Below are 20,561 nucleotides of genomic sequence, written 5' to 3'. Positions count from 1 at the left end.
GAGGGAGAGAATGAGGGGAGGGAGAGAGAAAGACAAAAGCAAGTGGAGAAAAATGACATCTCCATATTAAGGCCTGTGTTGCCGGTGTCAGGTCTAATTTCACAGTGCCTGTGGGGAGCTGAATGCAACCAGTCAGCTCTGGTCTCATCTCGTTCCTCCTCCATTTTGAATCAGGGCCGGCGAATCCCAAGCTGGGGGGAAAGGAATATTACTGGCAAATTGGTTTTAGATTAAAGGAGGTGGCGAGGCATTCTGCTTTCTCAGCTCTTTCCCAGGTGCACTTAATCTAATTTCATTAAAGAGATGAGGACGGATGATCACTTGTGTCGAAACATTAAGCTGGTCCATTTTTCCCGTCCATAAAAAAACGTTAAGGTTGTCAGCGTCCTGGTGGGTGGCCTGTTTGTTATTGAATATGATGACTCTCGGAGACCAATCTGGGTATCGCAAAGCAGCAGGGGGTTAGGGGGAGGCAACATACCTACATGAATATATATTACCGTACCTATTTTCCTTTTCCAAGATGGCGTCAGAAGAGAAGAGGTAAAAACGGACAACACCGGTAATGACAGATAGAGAGCAGGTGGTAAATAAAAAAAAAAGAGGAAACACCAGAGGAGGATGAGATTTCAAGAAAAAAAATTGAGAGGTGAGGGTAGTGGTGGTGTTAACGGATATGTTTGAAATCCCCACAGCATGCTTGTTTCTCGTTGCACTGCTAACTTCACAGGGCGTACCCCCCCAATACATCAGCTGGGAGGATACCATTAGCTGACGAGCCATTACTGATAAGCCGGTAGAGACGCTCAGACGCGGTGATATGGCATTCATTCTGCACACAGCAGGAAGATAAGGGGGTAGAGGAGGAATTAATGTGTCAATCAGAGTCTGTGCTCTGCCCTGGCAGATGAGTACACCGGAGCCATAAAAGAGCTCATAGACAGGATGTGGTAATGGTCCTTGGAGACTCCCCCAGAGACAGATACACTTTCTGCTGAGTGACTGCTCGGCAAATAGGACCAAATAGAATTAGCCGACCCGGGTGTCCTCCACTGTGGCTATGGTGATGCGGCGGCGGTGGCAGCGGTAACGCACCTGACACGAGGCCACTGTGTTAAGGGCTGCAGAGAATATAAGCGGCTCGTGCTAACGTTTCGCACACAGACAGACAGCCACTGTATTATTTGCACAGGAGAAAGAATACAGAGGAAATTGGAGGAGCCGGCGAGGATGGCAAAGTGGGGCCTAACGGAGATAGGATGACACTTCAGGAGAGTGCATGAACAAACTGAGAAGGGATAAATCCCACTCTATTTCTTTCTCTGCCTCTCCAATGACAGAAAATGACCGTCTTGACTTGGAGTATCTCAGACGTGTCACAGATTGACAGGATTGGCTGACTGTTAGATTACAGGTGGAGCAGGATGGAGTGGGAACATTTGTGCAACATTTATTGCAATTAAAAAAGACACTTAGAATAATACATGGTGTTAGAAAGCTGATTATGAAATTTGTAACTCTTACCAAGTTCTTGAGAAAATCAAGAAATCAATTTGAAAAACGTCACAGATTTGTAAATAATTTTAACAGATACAGAAATGAATAAACAATAAACTAAAAATAAGACCCAGTGAGCTGTTTCTCAGCTGGGATAGGCTCCAGCAGCCCACGACCCTTACAGAAAAAGCGGTTACAGAAAATGAATGAATGAATGAGCTGTTTCTCGCACTCTCATTGTGGAATACCTCAAGGATCAATTCTTGGACTATTCCTGTTCTCTCTGTATATGCTACCATTAAGTCATCCGCCGTCAACACCTCGTTTCACTGCTATGCAGACAATTAAAGTTCTCTCTCTATTAAGGCTCACATCAACTGTATAACTGATAGCTGCATTGCTAATTAAATAGATTGGGTGTCACAAAACTTTCTGCAGTTAAACTCTGACAAACAGAGGTGCTCATCATCAGCCTTAAACAGAGAAGTCCAACCATTGCCTAGTCACTCTATCTTAAATATCAAGACCTTTGCTAAGAACCTGGGTGTTATCTTTATACCAAGTCAAGAATATTTCCAAGATCAGACCAATATTATCTTTTAGCAATACAGACATTATTCATGTTTTTATTTGCACATCTTTGGACTGTTGTAAAATCTTGTTTACCTGCCTCAGTGCCTGAAATGTAGCTCAACTTCAGGCTGTGCAGAGCTGTGAAGCCAGATGTCCAACGAAAACAAAATGCTCTTCTCACATCACCCCGGTTTTAGCCTCATTATAATTGTTACCAATCTCTTTTAGAATCCATTTTGAAATCTTTGCTCATGACTTACAAGGCTTTACACGGCCTTAACTGGTGAGCTCTTAACTGCTCGCTGTCCAAAAAGGCCTCTCAGATCATCTGGGTTAGGCCTGCTGGCTGTTCCAGAGTCCTGGTTTAGGTTAAAGGGGGATTTGCTGTGCTGGCACATCAACAGGCCTGTAGTTAGTATTCCATCTGCTTACACACTGTTTCTGCTTCTAAATCCAGACTTAAGTCACATTTTTATAGACTGGCCTTTTTGCCTGGCAACTAGTTTTATTTCTTTACATAATACAGCTCATAACCCACCTAATTTTCAGTTTAACAGTGTTACTTGTTCTGCCTTTCGTAAATTTCTTGTATATGGTTTTCCTTCTATTTTGCTGTTCTTGTGTATTTTATTTTATTTTTCCTATGGGAATTACATTGTGTTCCTAGCTTGAAAAGAGCTATACAAATAAAATTATTTACAATTACTACATTATTATTATTCACAATTGTATGATATTGTCCTTGTGATGTTTGTTATCACAGATGTCACCATTGTACAAGCACAACCATTCATTCAACATATGTTTGTGAAGCACTAAACAGCTAACACGTGTTTTGGGGAATCTAAGTACATTTTAATCAACTGACACTGAGACATTAAATGGCTCCAAGCATTTGGATGGAGAATAAAGAATGTATGACGTTCCCAGTTGCATATAGCATGGCGTCAAAACAGACTTGAATACAAGTAGTCCCTGTACTGCCAAGTGATTTACACAACATGTGGCTTGTTCCTTCATGAGCATCTAATTTAGCATGGCTATGTGCAAACACATTAAGTGCTGCTTTAATAACAGTTAAGAGAGAGAATTCTCCATAAGGAATCCTTAATTATGTGGGTTTTCCTCCCCGGGGGTGCAGACATAAGCTTGGCAATTCAAGGTCAAGGCTGTTATTTTTCTTTAAACGAACACTGCATACTTGTCACTGTCGAACATCATGCATTCTCGGACGTCAGACGACGGGCCTCCCAAGAAGAAACGCCAGTGATGAGAGCACAATACCCAGATCCTGATTGCTTGTTTCTCTGAGGCTCGGCCAATCTACATATAGATCCCCCTTAGAGCAGCCTCGCGGTGAACTGGAGGTGACCCGGCAATCTCCTAAGAATTCAAGTCTGACACGTCCTGGAAACACATCGCTGCATGCTATCTGGAGCATTGCTTTGATACAAGCGAGCTTCACAAGGTGCTGCAATCTAAACTGACTTTGCTGTGGCAGCAACTCGTCAGTTTTATTCAAATACAGTGTAACTGATTGCACCCCCGGGGCACACCTGGAAGCAATATTCTAATTAAGTTAATCTGTGAAATCCTGACAATGTGGGTGTTCAGGTGGCTGGTAATCTGATGTGAAAGGAGTCTTTGTTTTCATTGGAAAGATACGGGAGGAGCTGGCACCTGTTTCAGCAAAACGTTGCAGAAAATTATCGCTGTCGAGTTATCCTGAGTGCGGGCAATTACAAATGACAGTGTTTGTCTTTCTCCTCGTGAAACCCAATTTTTTACACTGTCTTTTTTTTCCCCCTGCTTTTAGTGATGGCCTGTCAAAGTATTTTTTTTTTCTCTCAGTCCTCTTCTTTCGTCAGCAATTTGCTATGGATGATTCACAACTCTCATCAGCTTGATTATGATAATATGTGTTTCTGAGGAAATGAAAAGGTCAGCACTGCTTTAGCCTTTATCCAGATGTTCCTTTCTTCTTGCACTGTTGGCAAATGCATGTACATCAACAGTGTGTTTTGAAAGATTCCACAACACTGGAACTTGTTTTGAAATATGCTGCCATTCATTTACATTTCCTGTTAGTCACAAATGAAAGCTTTTCTTTGTTCAATATTTCTGCTCCTGGGGATGGAACATTACCACATATCATTAGAACAATGGAAAAAAATCAATACTTACCTTTGGGCCTCTATTCTGACTTAGATAATAAGCTTTCAAATATGGCATTCACATTGTGACTATGTTGATGGGTTGCTATTTTGGGCGTGGCATAGGTTCTTATTGCTTTATGTAAAAAAAAGTGCTTTGGCACCGCCTTTCATGACATGATGTAGTTTTAAATTACTTACAGGATAAGCTGTCTTAATTCTGCCAATGTACGTATGTAATGCTGCATTCACAGACTCCTTGGATGGTCCTATTTCCCATATGGGAAGTTGTTTTCTCCAGCTTTGGTGAGTTCATGAGCTCCTAGGTTGTAATGTGGGAACAACATGGATAGTCTGGGTGATGGGTTAGCTGAGACTACCCTGCCAGTGAAGATTCATGTTGCTAAGCAAGTAATACTTTACAAAGTAATTTTGTCCCAGACTTGTTGTTGCACCAGTGCATTCCCTAAAACATCAATCTACCAGGACAGCAACTAACACTTACAACCTAATAGCAAACTACAAACTGCATGTGAGTCAAAAATTGTTATACAATACACAAATGAATAAAAAGTTTTGGGTTTTTTTTACCATCAACAAAACATTTATTTTTGTCTGCAGTGTTTCCAGGTTTCTGCATATATGACAAATCAACAACTTGGCGAGTCGTGTACCAACATTTTTGCCACCTTTCCAAATTGCTGACTTGAGGGGGCGTTCATGTGAATTTTCCCAGTTGGGAACTTCCAGATTATTCCAACACCACATGAATGCACTCTATGAATCTTGTGTTCCAACATCGTCGACATGCTGGCTGCTGATGCAAAGCTAATGTTAGCTAGCAGTGATTTAGGAGGAATACTGAGGGATATGTTGCTTGTCTGAATTAGTAATATTATATACTATACTTATAAAAAAAAGTCCTGTGTGATCTGAGGATTGTCCATGAAAATAGTTTTTGGTTGTTGTATTTGTTACATATCAGTACTGTCTTAAAGTGCACTTGAAAAGAATGTGACGCTCTCCTCTAAGCACCATGCCAACACCGCCCCCCCCCCCTCCAAGAGTTAGAACCTTAGAACTGAGAGTGAAAACTAAGAAGTGAAACCAAAGCTTGAAGAGACATGAAAAAGCAAGTAAAGGATCTAGGAGTGAAAATCAATAGTTTTACACAAACCAAGACGTACACACAAACCTAGACAACTCATTACATGACTGCAGCCTTGGTTACAACTTTCTTGCTGACGACAATTCATTTTCAGTATAATTTTGCTGCCTATGGGTCTCACATTAGATTCAGGTACCATGTTTAGATAACAGTTTTTTTCATAGAATGCATTCAGTACTGTTTTTTATGAAATACCACTCCATGACATACTGATGACAAGCATGTGAGAAGAGAAAAGCCTGATAAAGTGAGGCTGCAGTCTGCCTCTTGACAGTGGACTGGGTAATAATTGGTACAAAATTCAACAATCAGACAGCTGAAAGCTTGGCAGCAGCGTCTAATAGTCCCACCATATCTTGAACTGTATCCCAGTCCACCTAAACTGGCCGACATAAGTGGTGCCAAACGCCAAATATGGAGCTGTTTTACTGAACAAACAGAAGCTGGCACCTTACCAACAACACAGCAACACCGCTGCGTTTCTACATAGCGTTGCTTGTTTTTTTTCTCTCTTCTCTTTCTTTTAGTGGTGTTATTTAGTACGGTAGTATCAAACTTTTATATCTTAAATGTCAGAATTTGTGACACTATATACAACTGTTACAAGTCTCAAGTAGAGCAGATAGAGCAGGGAGGAAAACAAAACCCTGAAAAGGAAACACTCTGAGAGCTTCCCTCCTACTTTACTTCCCTCTCTACCCCCCACAGTGATGCCAGGGAGCCGTATGGAGACTGACAGGCCTGCTTCGTCTCTCTGTCGTGTCAACTAGCTAGCGCCCTCGGTTCCTTCTCGCTTCAATGAAGAGATAAAAGCCTATTGACTTGCCAGGCTACAGTTAATGCAAATTGGGCCTGCTATCAATGTATTATTTATAGGGAGAGCTGCAGACATTTCCACAGAACTGGGAGCTAAGCTTACAGGAGATTAGGCATGCTATCTCATTCATTTACCAGGGAGTAATTGCTAAACTGTGGAGGAATTAGAATGCGTGAGGTTCCCCAAAGGCGTTTCATCTTGTAACCAGGTGGCTGCCATCAGACAACCACCTCCGAGTCTGGGATAAACAAATACACAGAAGTGAAACTGATAGGCTACATCTGTCAAATTGTCTAATGGTTAAAACTTGATGACATCACTGCTAAAATAGTATGCAGGGGTTTTTTTTTAAGCAGCTGATAATGCTAACTTGTTTTAGCTTTCTGTTTTTAAGTTTGAGAGTTTGGAAGAAAAATGAACATTGCACTCAAGTCACATTTAGCCACCGTTAGTAAAGTTAGCAACCACTTTTAAATATAAGCCAATAAATCTTGAAGAAAAATGGGCACCTTGTGAAATATGTTATATTCTAATTCACCTTATTAAACAACCCTCTCTGTTTTCAATCTTTTACCTCAATTTTTGAGGGAAAAAAAAGGAATGTATTTCTGTGTCTGGATCATGATCATCATTACAAAACTCTCAAATGTTACACTGAAATGTAGGGCAGTCTTAGTCGATTATATTTTAATTTATTCGTTTGGCGGAGAAAAAGAAAAACACATCAAATTCTTTGTGGGATCTGCGCCTGGCCTGGGGGATTATTGCAACCTTTTCTTTTACAATGCTGTAATCAATGGTGCATTGCTTCTAAATGTGCTGTAGCTACCTCAGCTAGTTAGCTCAGTTAGCGGTCCTATTAGACTGGCAGACAGCCTCTGAAGCAATGATCTAACATGTGAACCTAGACAGGGTATTGTGGTTCAGCCTAGCTTCAAATCTCTCCCAGTGGCCGCGCACAGTGTTACAATGAAAAATCACCATACGGACAAAAAGATACGTCTGTAAATCTGTCACTTGTGTTTCTTTATATAATGAATTTTTGTTCAAGTTTTTATAATTGCAAAACTTTCCTGGAGCCAAGACAAGAAACTGAAACATATTTGAAATCATCACAGTGTAAAGTCTAAGGGTTGGGCAGGAACTTGTGGGTAGGTGCAAGGGTGGAAACACTACTGTGAATATTCAGTGGACCGTAGCATCATGAAGTGAATCTGAAAGCAAAGGAAGTTCACCACCAGGTGAGTAATTCTCACTGGACTGAATGGGTACCATCTTTGCATCTGGTATTTAGTGCATTTGGTTTTGTGAAATTGGAAGTTATTTATTTGTTTTGAACAGCAAGATTTGTATGAAGTTATACTGTGTTGAAATATAATGAAATGTTCAGTCTCCTCGCAGGTTGTTCCGACACATCCAGAATCATTACTGCTTTTGCTGTTTGCATTTAACAGGCAGTTCGCTTTGTGCCCCAAAAATATATATTAAAATAACTAAATCCTCATAAATGTGCAATGACTAGTAAACTAAAGGCTTTAACTGATGACTATTAGTCGACTATTAAAATCAGTTGGTGGTGGATCTACAAAAATGAGCATATAAGAGGCACAAAGTGGAAAAACAAGTAGATAGGGGTGATATGTGCCATGCAATAAGAATAAAAGCGCACACACTACAGCTCACTGTATGAAGCATGGGCTGCGATCGAGAGTAGAAGGCATATTCCAAGACATATTCATGCATAGTGCTCCACATATTATAGATGCCATATCCTTTTGCACCACAAAACAGAAAATTAACTTTGGAGAACAGCTTCTTCCTGTGCTGTTTTCCTTGTCACTTTATTGCTCTGTAAGATGCCAGTGATCAATAGTGGTGGGGGGACCGGCACAGTGTCTTTTACCCCTCGTGTTTTTTAGCAAACAGCGCACTATGACTGTCTCTCTCTTTTAGTTGAGAGCTCAAATTTGTTATTCACAACTCTCAGCCACTTCATGCGGTGGGTGAATAAACACAGGAAAAGCAGGCTTACCTTGTCGTCAATGTCACTCTCGCTGTCACACTGTAACAGAAAAGAGACAGACACATGAAATATAAGGAATTATTCATTTGGCTCCCCCCAGTAGCCCATAATCAGTGCAGATGTTATTTTTGTGTGCAACCTCTCATTCACTGACAGCTTTCAGTGCAAACGGCAGAGGATGAAGAGGGAAAGGAGAGTGTGGTAATCTAAGAGAGTTTTTCATGTTTCAAAAGCAGCACAGCCGCACAGAGCACCATTCTGGTGTTTCTGTTGGAAATTAAATGCTGTAAACTTACAAAAGATGAAAAATGAATAATACCATACACTGGGTTCTATTATAAAGAGCCTGTTCAATGACTGCATTCAGCTGCAGCTTGTCATTTAGCCTTTTAAGAGTGCTTTAAAATTGGACGATAGTATCTCAAGGACAGAGAGAACTTAGGCTCTCTGAATATTCAAACACAGTGCCTATTAAGTGTGGTATTTCAAATCCACCTTGTGACAAACCAGTCTTTAATTTGTATGTCAAACTTCTGCAGGGATAAAGGAACTAAATAACAAGAGAGGCTGTATTCTGAAATATGCCTTGTCTAGCATGGCCAAAGGCCAAATCGTTGTCTGTTCAGTCGAGAAGTGAAATGGGTTTTTCTTCAACACTTCAAATTTCACCCGTCAAGTCATTCCACCGGCGGCACGGTGGTGCGGTGGTTAGCACTGCTGCCTGAGAAGGTCCTGAGTACGAATCCCCCAGCTGGCTGGGGCAGGGCCTTGCTGTGCGGAGTTTGCATGTTCTCCCCGTGTCTGTGTGGGTTCTCTCTGGGTTCTCGGTCTTCCTCCCACAGTCCAAAAACATGCATACTAGGTTAATTGGTGACTCTAAATTGCCCGTAGGTGTGAGTGTGAGTGGTTGTCTGCGATGAACTGGTGACTTGTCCAGAGTGAACCCCGCCTCTCACCCAATGTCAGCTGGGATAGGCTCCAGCCCCCCGCGACCCTTCGGGAATAAGCGGTTACAGAAAATGGATGGATGGAAGTCATTCCACCAATAACATATGAAATGATCAGGCTGAAATATCTGGAGAAGAGTTACAGCCTTAAAAAAAAAAACAAGAAAAAGAAAAATGGAAAAAAGTCAGACCTTGTAACTGACAAACCGAGTCAGACCTTATAACTGACAAAGCAAGGGCCAGAGCACTTCATTTCTGACATGTTCACTGACACAAAATTCTTTTTAGCAAGTAATAAAAAAGCTGCTGTGGGTGCTGGCCCTGTGATGAACTGGCGACCAGTCCAGGATGCATGCTGCCTCTCCCCAGTGTCAGCTGGGAATGGCTACAGTGTCTCACAAACAGTGTTGAGCAGTGTTGAGCAGCACGCACTAAAAGAGAGATGTTCATTGAACATGTTCAAGTTTTTGGTGAACGATGAACTGAACAAATTGGTTTGCAACTAATGAATGTGAACACTTGCGCCATCAACTGCTACAGAGAGAGAACATAAATATGAACATGACGCAGTCTAAAAACTTTCTTTGATGATGCAGCATGAAGTGTATGAGCTACACTACACTGCAGACTATAGTCTCTGTGACAGTGAGAAACAGTCAGATATTATATATGCTTGTCTCCTTTATCTTGTCTCACTCTTTATCTCTTTGCAGTTCTCATTCATTATGGTGCATTTTATTTAAACTGGGAGGTGGGAGTTTTTCAAGTTTCCACTTTTCAAATTTACTGTTTGTTGTGTTTTAAAATGTTCTTAAATTGTTGGTTAAATGGTTGTTAATAACTATGAATATACTATTCAAATTCATACAGAAAACATGTATATCGCACCTAATTTAGCATGACATGATTTTATAGACTCTAGCGTCCTTTGTAGGAGGAGGTTCTATCTAATGTAAAATTCTAAAAGTTAGTTTCATAAGAAGAAATGATGGTAAACTAGTTCATTTTAATCTCTTCATTTTAATCTCTTTGAACTAGCTAACTTTTTGTGAATTGTGAATTTGCACAACACTGCTCACAGCCCTGCAAAAGATAAGAAGTTTTAGGATGGATGGATGGATGGGTTTTATTGGCTATTTATTTATTTTAGTTAAAATTAAGTCTGGCTTACATTAGAGGTTTGATTTTATTTTCAAATTTGTTCAGTTCATATAAAATACATTCCATGCTGTCAGATGAAATATTGTAATATATTTTTATGGAAAACATATCTACAATACTTAAAGGGAGGGTTCATACCAAATTCAAAAATACATACAATCTAAAGTTGTTGTTGTGAGCAGTTTTATGTAGGAACTGTTTTGTTTCTACATTCTAGAAAAAGACATTGATATTGATTTTTTTTTTTTTCAGATGCATTTTTTGGTACTTTGGCCATCACAAGTTTTTGGTGTGCTAGTGTCATATGGTTTTATTATATTAAAGAGAAAGCAGACGGCTGATGTCTCCAGAACTCAGCAACTCACAACAAAATTTTTGATTTGGGGTGAACCAATCCTTTAACTTAAATCCAACCCACAAGCTTCTTGCTTCTGTCTCTCACATTGAGTTGTCGCTAAATGCTGCTGGCTGGTAACTCTCTCCCCCAGGACAATAGAAAGTGAAGTTGTGGAAACAGGAGTGGTCGAGCTGCAGGCCAGTCCCACTGGACCTCACAGCAGGATACATGAGGAGCAGAGCAATTCAAGCAGAGAGCCGCATAGAGAGGGAGAGGGCCCCCAGTGAAAAACTGCCATCAATCTGTCAATTAAGTTCCTGTGGCAACATATTTAAGTGGGCCCTCTTTATTTTGTTTGACTCCCTTTCAGAGCCAGGCACAATGAGGAGGGAGCTGGGTCAATGGAGGCACAGCGGCCCTTTGTTGCGAGTGCGGTGGGTCCAAATGTATAATTAAGTAACGAGAGTAATCAGTGCAAAGGCTCAGTGGCCAAGATCTCTCAGGAGAGGAGAGTCTGGGTTGGGGAGAGGGGGCTTCCGTGCCCCCTGATTCATTCTACTCTGACAAGGGATACAGCAGGAGTCCTCGCTGGCAGAAGCTTTAACAGCAAAACATTGTGGCTCAACCCCTTAGGAGGGTTTATTGTTGTGTTTGCATCTCTATCTGCCTGAGCTCCTATTGTTCATGCTGACGCTTTCTTACACAAGACATAGAACATAGACCTGTTGGAGGATAGATACAGTAAAAAGATCTGTCCAGTATGAGGCTTTCTACTTGCTGAAGTGATTGTTGTTAATCATTCCAAAGCATGTTGGTGAGCATTGAGAAAATAAGTATAAAAGCAAAGGAGGGGTGCCTCACAGTGCTGTAGAAAATGTGCCTCAGATGATGCAAAAATGGCCTGACAGTATTGTGGTTCCATAAATGTTTAAAAATGGGGTTATTTATATTAAAATAATATTAGAAATGGTAGACAAAAACATTTTGTGTTTTTGTGTATTATTTGCTCTAAAATAAAGAAAAATGGCCTAGACTACATAATGACCAGTGATTACTCAAGTACAAGTACTGTTATATTACTTAATTATGACTTGTTACAAGTCATAATTAACTACTGGTGTTAAAAAATACATAAGTAAAAGTACAAAGTCTTGATCTTAAAAACTAATCAGACTACAAAATACTTTTTAAACAAATCTTTAGTCTAAATTACTGCCAGCTCCTGCTCTGTTCTGCTCAGTGGTCACAGTCACCTCTCCAAAGTTTTTATTTGTCTGCATGCCTTGGTTTTCACTGGCCTGTTTGCAATCGCATAGGCTAATTGGCTAGAAACGCCTGCACACCGTCTAACTTGCAACATATCATAAATTTGCAAATACACCTTCATCATTAAGGCTTTCAGTTTTAGTATCAAACATCTGTATGTCATGGTGTTCATATATCGTTCATCAGGTATGAAGGGCTAATACCAGAACATTGCACATAAATGTTATATTGCAAGTTAGACAGTGTGCCGGTGTCCTTTTTGTAGCGATCACTAACACTAACTTGACATGGTGCACATTGTATTTTGTCTTTTTTTTTTTTTTACCTCTATATTTATGCATTGTCATTTATGTCTTTGTTTTGGTTACCTGCCAAGGGACTAAAGATGAAAATTTGCATTTTTGCCATAATCCAGCCTGTTTATATTTTGTATTTTTATACTGATGTTCATTTATGTGTGCTGTCCCTACTGACAAAAAGAAGAATAAAAAAATTACAGACTTGTAAAAAATACTAATACTAATACTAAGAACAAGTACTAAAAAGATGACAATTGAAATAATTTGAGTAGTTGTAATTAATTACTTACACCCCTGGTAATGAGCTCTAATAATACCGATCTTTAGTATTAACCTATAAGTATATACCCACATGTATTTGGAATGGAAAATTAGAAATATCGGCCCCATTTCTATTATTCATGTCCTCCTTTCTTTCTCTTGGAGAATGTTTGCAAACCCTAATTTCTGGGCTTTTGCTTGTCAAAAGACCTTCATTACAGAGTGCAGGGCATTAAGAAGAGAAAGTGGCTTAGGCTCCTTGTCAATCAATTCCCCATTCAGACTAAGGATTTGGCACAAATAAATTGTCAGCCATTTCTGTTAGGGGTGCATCACAACCTGTAATCACCACCCATTTGTCCCCTCACCACTCTGGCATTTAATCTGAAAGAATCACATTCAAAACAATGACTCTTTCCGTCTTGATCCAACCACGCATTACAAAAAAAAAGAAAAAAAAAAGGGAAAATTGATCCAATCTCTACTTTCGCCCCTACCCCCAAGAAACTGGTGTAAATGTATTCTTAGCATGCAGCTGAACAGATGACTTCCATCTCACAGCGGTTGTGAGTTCCTCTCTATTACATGGGGACGAGTTTAAACCCTAGGTGATGGAGATGAACAACTGGCTCGGCCTATTCCCTGGGTGCATGCTTGGCCTTGTTGTTGCAGCAGTAGCCATGACACTAGAGATGAGGCCTCACAAGGCTGGCGCTGGCGAGGAGGAAAAATAATATCAAAAGAGCACAGCATGGTGCTTATCCTTTTACAAGAAGCATGCACTGCAGCAGAGCGTAAAGAGGAATACTAGCTACGGCTCAGACAGAGACAGAGAGAGACACAGCACAGCAGGGGACGGAGAGGCAGGTGGAAAGGGGGAACAAAACAACAGTAAGAACAGGCAGGGGGGATGCTATAGAGATGAGGGGATGGACGGATGGAGGTAGTGTTAGAGCAGTTTTTGTTAGTACTGTATGTGATTGCCCTGTTGGGCTATTACACTTTGTTGAGTCAAAGAAAAGGTTACAACAAACCTATAAAAGTGCAAGATTGGCTGATGATTGTGAGTGGGTGGGGGTGAGAAGAAAAGAAGACCACGTCATTTAGCACCCTACGCTTCTTTGAATATCTACACCGGGTAAAAGATTTTCAGCAAGGCTGCACAAGAAAACCAAATGGTGAAAATGCAAATCCTAAACCCCAAACAGAAACCTCCCTGAACAGCACGTCTGGTGGTCAGAGGGGACTTTGTTAAAATCGGAGAGATATGCAGCTCACTAAGCTGCCTGACAGGAGCCAAGGCCCTAGAGGTTTGTCTCTCTCATAGATGTTCACAAACCAAACAAACCCCCCCTAAAGAAGAAAAAAAAAAGAAGAAGAAAAAAAAACCTGGCTGGCTCTTCAGAGGCAGGGAGCAAGCAGCAACATCTGCACCTGGCAACCGCCAGCTACGAAGGGTAACGGGGGACTGGCTTCAGCGGATGGCTCATCCACAACCCTCCCTCCCAGCATCCCACCTCCTCTCCAACCCTCCCTCCCCTCAGCCAGCACATCAGACGGATGCGTTTGACATTTACACAGCTTTCAACACTTCAGAGACAGGAGATTTATTCCGCCAGCGGCCCTGGCTGGAGCCAGGCCTCGACCTGGGCTGGCCCCCATGACGACCCCGTAGCTCAGCCCTGAAATGAGGCAGGGCTGAGGAGACAGGAGCAAGAGGAAAAAAAAACAGGGAGAGAGGAAGGGAGGGATGGATGTCTCGATTCTCCTGGACATTTTCTCTGGCAGATTCCGATAGACGTGCAAGGGGAAGACAATAAGCGTTGCGCATCCCGGAGCACATTAAAACGACTGGCCAAATTAATCACACAGTTCCACTTGTCACACTCGGAGGACAGTCTGCCATGAATTCTGCCTCAGAGATAGAGAGAGGAACAGAGGAGGAACTTGCCCAGCTACGCAAATGCTGGCACGGCGTCAACGGCTGTCTGCCTGAATACTGATCGCAACCCTGTACTTGCTGCAAGAAATCAAGAAAAAATAGGCAAAGCAAAAGCTGCTTGAGCTGCTGGCATTAAAGTGTCACTGTCAGTTTCTACTCAAAATAAATAGAGTAATAAATAAAATGTGTAAAAGCAAAAAAGAGAAAACATGTATAAAAGTATTGGTGCTTTGACAGTAGTATTTGTGATGAAAGCTTGCCTGGCTGTATCAAAGCTGTTGTAAGAGATGCTGCCACCACATCATGTTGTAAAGTTCAAGGACTTCAGATGCAATGGTAAGTGGACGAATAATAGAGAAAAGGAGCTGATTTCAAACTCAAGTAAGCTAATTCAGTTTTACATGAAAAAACATGTTCAGTAAGTATATTATAATATTAAGTTGAACCAACAAGTCTTAAGTCAAACTGTTAACATTTATTACAATTTATTAATGTTAAGTGGAACAGGATATGAACATAATTCATTGTTAACCTTTGCCAGGTTTCACAGTGAAATTTTCATTATTGTGAAAACAAACCATGACTTATTTTAAAGTTTTGACTCTCACTCAATGCATGCTGGGAAGTCTGCTAATATGCTGATCATGAGTCGATTGAACTTAGTACAGTACTTTCACTCAACTCATCATTTTAAGTCAAAAGACGCCAAAATAGAAGACCCCATGTTTACAAGTTCTGAAAGGTTCTAAAAATAAATGGAACTTTTAAGCTTAATTACTCAATTAACTTGAATTAATAAAACTTGTATATTTATGTTAAAGGCATAATATGCCACATTTTCAAACAAAAGGGAACAAACCAATATATAGACTCATAATCCCTTTCAGTCATTACTTATGACCCACTAAAAGTGTGTGGTGGTGGATGTATCTGGAGAGACTCTGCCCTCTGTATTTAGCTTCTCATTATTTTGCTGTGTTCGGGACACTTTGCCAACCCAAAATGTCATTATTTGATGTTCTGGGAATGAGACTTCTTTCTGGTAGTTTAAAAACAGCTTGGATAAATCATACTGATTATACCTTTAAGTTAATGAAAAAAGTTGATTAGTTGATTCCACAAAATTCCTCTCTATGATTTCATTTCATATAGTGTATCAGTAATTGAATGTATCGAATCAAAAACTTGATAAGTGAGAAAAAAATAAATGATGCTGCGTGCAAAAGCTGAAGAAGAGCCAGAAAGAGTGAATGGGGAAACAGCAGCAACACTTGATCCCTTGTCCAAGTGAATAAGGTGGTGAGTCAACAATGCACTGACGAGAGAAATGGCTTCACTTTAGAAGACATCTCTCCGGGGACATATATTGAGACACCTCTGATTGTGAGGGAGAGAGCACAGACAAACCCAGATCTCCTAGAGTGAGAGCACACAGAGGGGGTAATGGTCCATTTAGATAGTCGAGGACCAAAGCAGTGTCGGATACTGGTGGAACAACACCAATTTCCCCTCGCAATTTCCCTCCTGCGGATGCTGGGATGAGGTGTGGGGACGTAGGCGCCGTGGCCACTCTGATGGGGCGTGGAAGCAGAGCCTCGGGTCCGCCGGGGACCTCCTGCCAGGCCTGAGACATCAGCGGGATATCTGAAGGTCTCTCTGGCCTCGTGGCAAAGGGTGAAGCCTTTCTTCAACTCAGCTTTCATAATTTGTCAAATGGATGTTTTGTCGCATGTTCTCACCCTCTCTGAAACAAACTTAGCTTAGCTAGTACTTCGTAAAATCGAAATCTAAAAGTACACTGGAAAATTTGTTGTAGCGTGTACCTCACACTGAGAATTAGGCAGCTAATGGAGCTGGTACCTGACTCATACTGTTCATTCTGCTCCCGTTCTTCTGTTTGGCGGGGTCCAAGGGTTTTGGATTCTTGGGGGAAGGTTATTATACCCTTGTGGGATTAATGGGGATACAATTACCAATGGATTCTGCTGAACATCTTCTAAATGATGACTCTCGTCTTTCCCTTATGGAAAAAATCAGGCTAGCAGGCCTAACCACAGCCAAGAGGACTGTAGTCCAACGCTGGTGGCCTCCACACAATATTTCAAATTTTCACTGGTCTCTAAGGTTTTTGGACATTTGTTAACTGGAACTATCCTCAGCAAGAAACAATGATGCAAGACCAAACACATGTGGACTAACCTATTTTCACAAATCTTCTTTCTAAATATAAATGCTTGTTTGTGTGGCACTCATTCTTGTGAATTGGGACAAAACCATATTTTGAGGCTGTTAGAATCTTTACTTTTCAATTATTTTAAATGATCAAACTCCTGGCAACTAAAACTTGTGGGCCAACTTTCTCATGATTACATTTTTTCATGAAATGTATATGTCAATGTTTTACAGAGTTTTATGGAGTTGACAAAAATGTCACTAAAATGTTGTAATTCTTACTTAGTTTGGATTTAGAAGGGCTCCAGAGTGGACATCCTATGGATGAGACACATCTGATAGCAATATTATTTAATGAATTTGTTGAAAAAAGATTACCCATGGCTGAGCAGTATTCCCAACTGTTTTTGAACCAGGAAGTGAGACAGGGGAGCATAGGCTATAGCTAAAGCTTTTTATGCTCAATTAAACCATATTTAAAAAAAAAAAATCTGACAGAGATGATGGAAATTATTAAAAAAAGATACTTATAATAGCACAAGTAGGTATTATTAGTTTTAGATTTTGAACGATTTTAATACTTTTAAATTTTCACCAAAACATCATAGTATAGTATTAGTATTTGTCCCAATTCTTAAGAATGGGTGTGTTTTGCTATAATGCTTTGCTATCTTGTAGGGATGAGGGTTAAGGAGTAGATGGTATGACTGAATGTTCAAAATCTAATCAGCAACCTGTTGTATTGCCTATTATTTGTTGATACTGCAATAAGAAAAGATAAAAAAAAGAAGGCCATTTGCCACTACAGAGTTGAGGAGGTGATATGTGTGTGTGTGCTAACTTGTACTACGTGTGTATAAACATGTGAGTGCTGAACTTGGGTTGTGGTGCTGTATTAATATCAGGCTTTACATGGCTCACATAGCACTGCTGCATTTAAGTCTCTCACCATAGAGAAGAAAAAAATCATGTGATTGCTCTTGACCCCACAAGCTGTATCTGAAAGCACCACCTAGCAAAGTGATTTGATCACAGGATCAAATCCATACAGCCATTTGACCCCTGACCTCCCCAGCAGGCAGCATGGGAAGTCAGCTGATTACCCTGGGTCAGCCTAGGAGCTCTGGATTAGGAAAGTATTGATCCCAGTGAAGATGTAGGATCCAGGGGGAATGAGATTGAGAGAAAAAGCTCTGCCGGGTAGAAATGATATCGACCAGGAGAAGAGGCCTAGACAGGCTCTCACGTAAAACCATATTTGAGCTTGGGACCTCGGAGTTGGCTGTGCAAACAGAAAGATGGCTTCAGCAAAAGCTCCTTCCACAGAGGCCCATTGAAGGAGGACAGAGAGAGAGAATAAGAGTGAAGGAGGATTGAAGAAGACAAGCTCGGAGAAATGCTCTTTGCATTAGCCAGACACACAGAGGCCTCTGGTTCAGAGCTGACACACTTAAGGGAAGAGTCAGCAGGGGCCATGTAAATCAAGCCAGGGTGAGGAAAGATATAGTCCTGACCCGGGGCCAAACTAAGCAGACTTTAACATTACCCAGAGTCCATGTAAACAGCACTGAGACCTGGCAGCGCTTCGCTTCACTTCCATGCAAAGTATGTGGTGAGGTCGAGGAGGAAGACGGGGGGAGTGCATGGACAGATTGATGGTGATAGTGGCGGGGGTAAACTTGAAGAGCTGTCCCCCTCCTTCTCTGAATTAAAGGACCGCCTTGTCCTTTCCAACAAGAAATCCCTCAACCTTTGCTTTCAGCGCTCACTGGGGGAGTGACAGAGCCGGCTGGGCTGCCGGTGTGATCCTTGGAGTCGTTTGGCGAGGGAAAAACAGACAGTAATGGCAGATGTACGAGGGAACAGGGAGCATTTATTCAGCTCAGAGAAAAAGAAGAAAACTGCCAGAAACCTGAAGGGACAGGGAATACACAACTGTGTTATGAATATAGTCGCAGAAGAAAAATGGGGACATAGGTAAGAGAGAATGAGAGAAAAAAAACAACAACACTGATTTATGTTTTTTCTTCGCACCTCGTCTTTCATAAGGCTCCCTTCGGCTTCGTCTTGTCTCCGCTGACCGTGTGACTGTAACTAGCTCGCTATCTTGCCTTCAGAGGTGAATGCACACACACATATACGCGCCTGTACAATCCTCAGCACCTCCCTGTGTTTTGACATGGCCCCGGGCCCGGTGCTGCTGAGCTGCAGCGGCAGACACTGGGCATTGGAAATTTAAGTCGGGGCGTAGGAGAAATTAGGCGAGGAGGCAAGGAAATGGGATGTTGACTTGAACTGGCCCCGGGGGCAGCTGAGAGTCTCCCTGTGCAGCTCCGCTGGCTGCCTGACAGTTTGATGGAGCGAGTGGAGGCTTCCCCGCGGCCCGAGCCGCCGTCTCTAACACTGATGTAGCTCAGTGAGGAACAGATTGAGCCTCCAGGCATCGCTCTGTACTGCTACTCCCCTCCTCTCTCGCTCTTTCTCACTCTCTGTACTGCAACTACTAGCTCTCTCTCTCGCTAATCCTGTCAAGCCAACACACAGAAACATGTACACTATATACATACTATACACAATCACACAAATCATACAGTATGCACATATAAAGACACAGAAATAACACCCACAGAGAGCCTGGCTCTCCACGACAGTAATGTGATGAGCACTACAGATGCTGTTTACTGAGCTCTGGCCGACGCACACGGCGAAGGAGGCGGAGAGGGAGGGTGGGATGGAGGAAGAGGCAGAAGGAGGTAGAGTAAGGGGGCTGGCAGGCCACAGTCATAATGAAAAGAATCTGGCGGCGGCCCACTGTGTGCTGGTCATGAGAAGCATGTGCCGCCGGGGGGCTCTACTGCTAATTTCAGGGGGCAGCCAAGCGTTTCACGCTAGACTTGTCATCGGGCCAGAGGGGGCATTCATACTGGGTGACAGCAATTGCGAGAGGGCGAGTAGGGGGTTTGGGGAGGGGGAGCGAAGAGAGGAGGGGGAAAGCTGAAGCTCCCTTCCCCCCCTCTCTGTACCTCCTGTCCCCCCTCTGCAATGATCAAACGTTATTGTAGGCAGGGTACAGAATTACAAATGAGTGTCCTGTGGAAACGGCTGCAACTGGATTCAGCTGCTCTCCTCACTCTGCTCTCTCTCGTAAGGTGGCCGCAAGAGGCACACCTCGTCCTCCAACCCCTGCTGTCCAAACAGGATTTAATACTTGCATCTTCCTAGTTAACATGACAATAATAATCTGTTGCAAAAGCAGGAGTTTTATAAGCCCACACGACACAGAAGTACTGTGTGTGTTTGGCTGTGCCCAACTTTGGGTGGACGATATGGATAAAATCTTAATCTCTTTCTATCACTGTAAATGTAACATGGTGTAAAAATGGCTGATGGTCATTCTGATTTTAAATGTTACTAAAGGTGTCAGGTTCAGTGTTAGGCTCAATATTCTTCTTAATTTAATTTACATTTAAATTATATTGCCCCCTCTTCTGAATCCTGTTAATTTCAACGATACAGTTTTATATTGTTCTGCAACTTCTACACAATCAGCCAGTGTCTCAAATCTTTATTTGATTCACTCCAACCACATAACCAGAAGTTAGTGCTTAATTCAAATTAAATAGATGTTCTTCACTAAGACTACTCATGCTGAATCTTTTAACAATCACATGCATGGAGAGAGCATCACAGTATAACTACCTTGGTATCTGCCAGAATAAAACTGATTACCAAACTGAGAACAATACTTGATTTCCTATTTATTATCCTGTATTTAATTCCTAGCTAACATTGTTGTTTTTATTGTCAGCTATTTTGTTAGCATGCACTGTTTTACATCTTGACACCATTGTAAATAAAATGCCTAGATAAGTCCTAAAATCTGGAAAGGAGTTAGCATATTAGCACCTCTGCATACACACATAAACTTTTTGGGTTACTTGTCTT

At 41.6% G+C, this 20,561-nt stretch overlaps 1 protein-coding gene across 10 annotated transcripts in view; it reads right to left on the bottom strand.

Annotated features, from left to right (window-relative positions):
• Positions 1-20,561, bottom strand: part of fbrsl1 (fibrosin-like 1) — a 388,555-nt gene that overhangs the window by 112,443 nt on the left and 255,551 nt on the right. For all 10 annotated transcript variants that reach the window (XM_084729063.1, XM_084729058.1, XM_084729066.1 and 7 more), the window contains one exon: positions 8,241-8,270. In XM_084729063.1, coding sequence (XP_084585189.1) covers positions 8,241-8,270 — 30 coding nt within the window. The remainder of the gene's footprint in view (positions 1-8,240; positions 8,271-20,561) is intronic.

Source organism: Lutjanus erythropterus, chromosome 10, assembly GCF_056507025.1.
Source record: "Lutjanus erythropterus isolate fLutEry1 chromosome 10, fLutEry1.hap2, whole genome shotgun sequence".
Taxonomy (NCBI): domain Eukaryota; kingdom Metazoa; phylum Chordata; class Actinopteri; order Lutjaniformes; family Lutjanidae; genus Lutjanus; species Lutjanus erythropterus.
The sequence above is the reverse complement of the archived record's forward strand: the minus strand, read 5'-3'. Positions and strand labels throughout refer to the sequence as shown.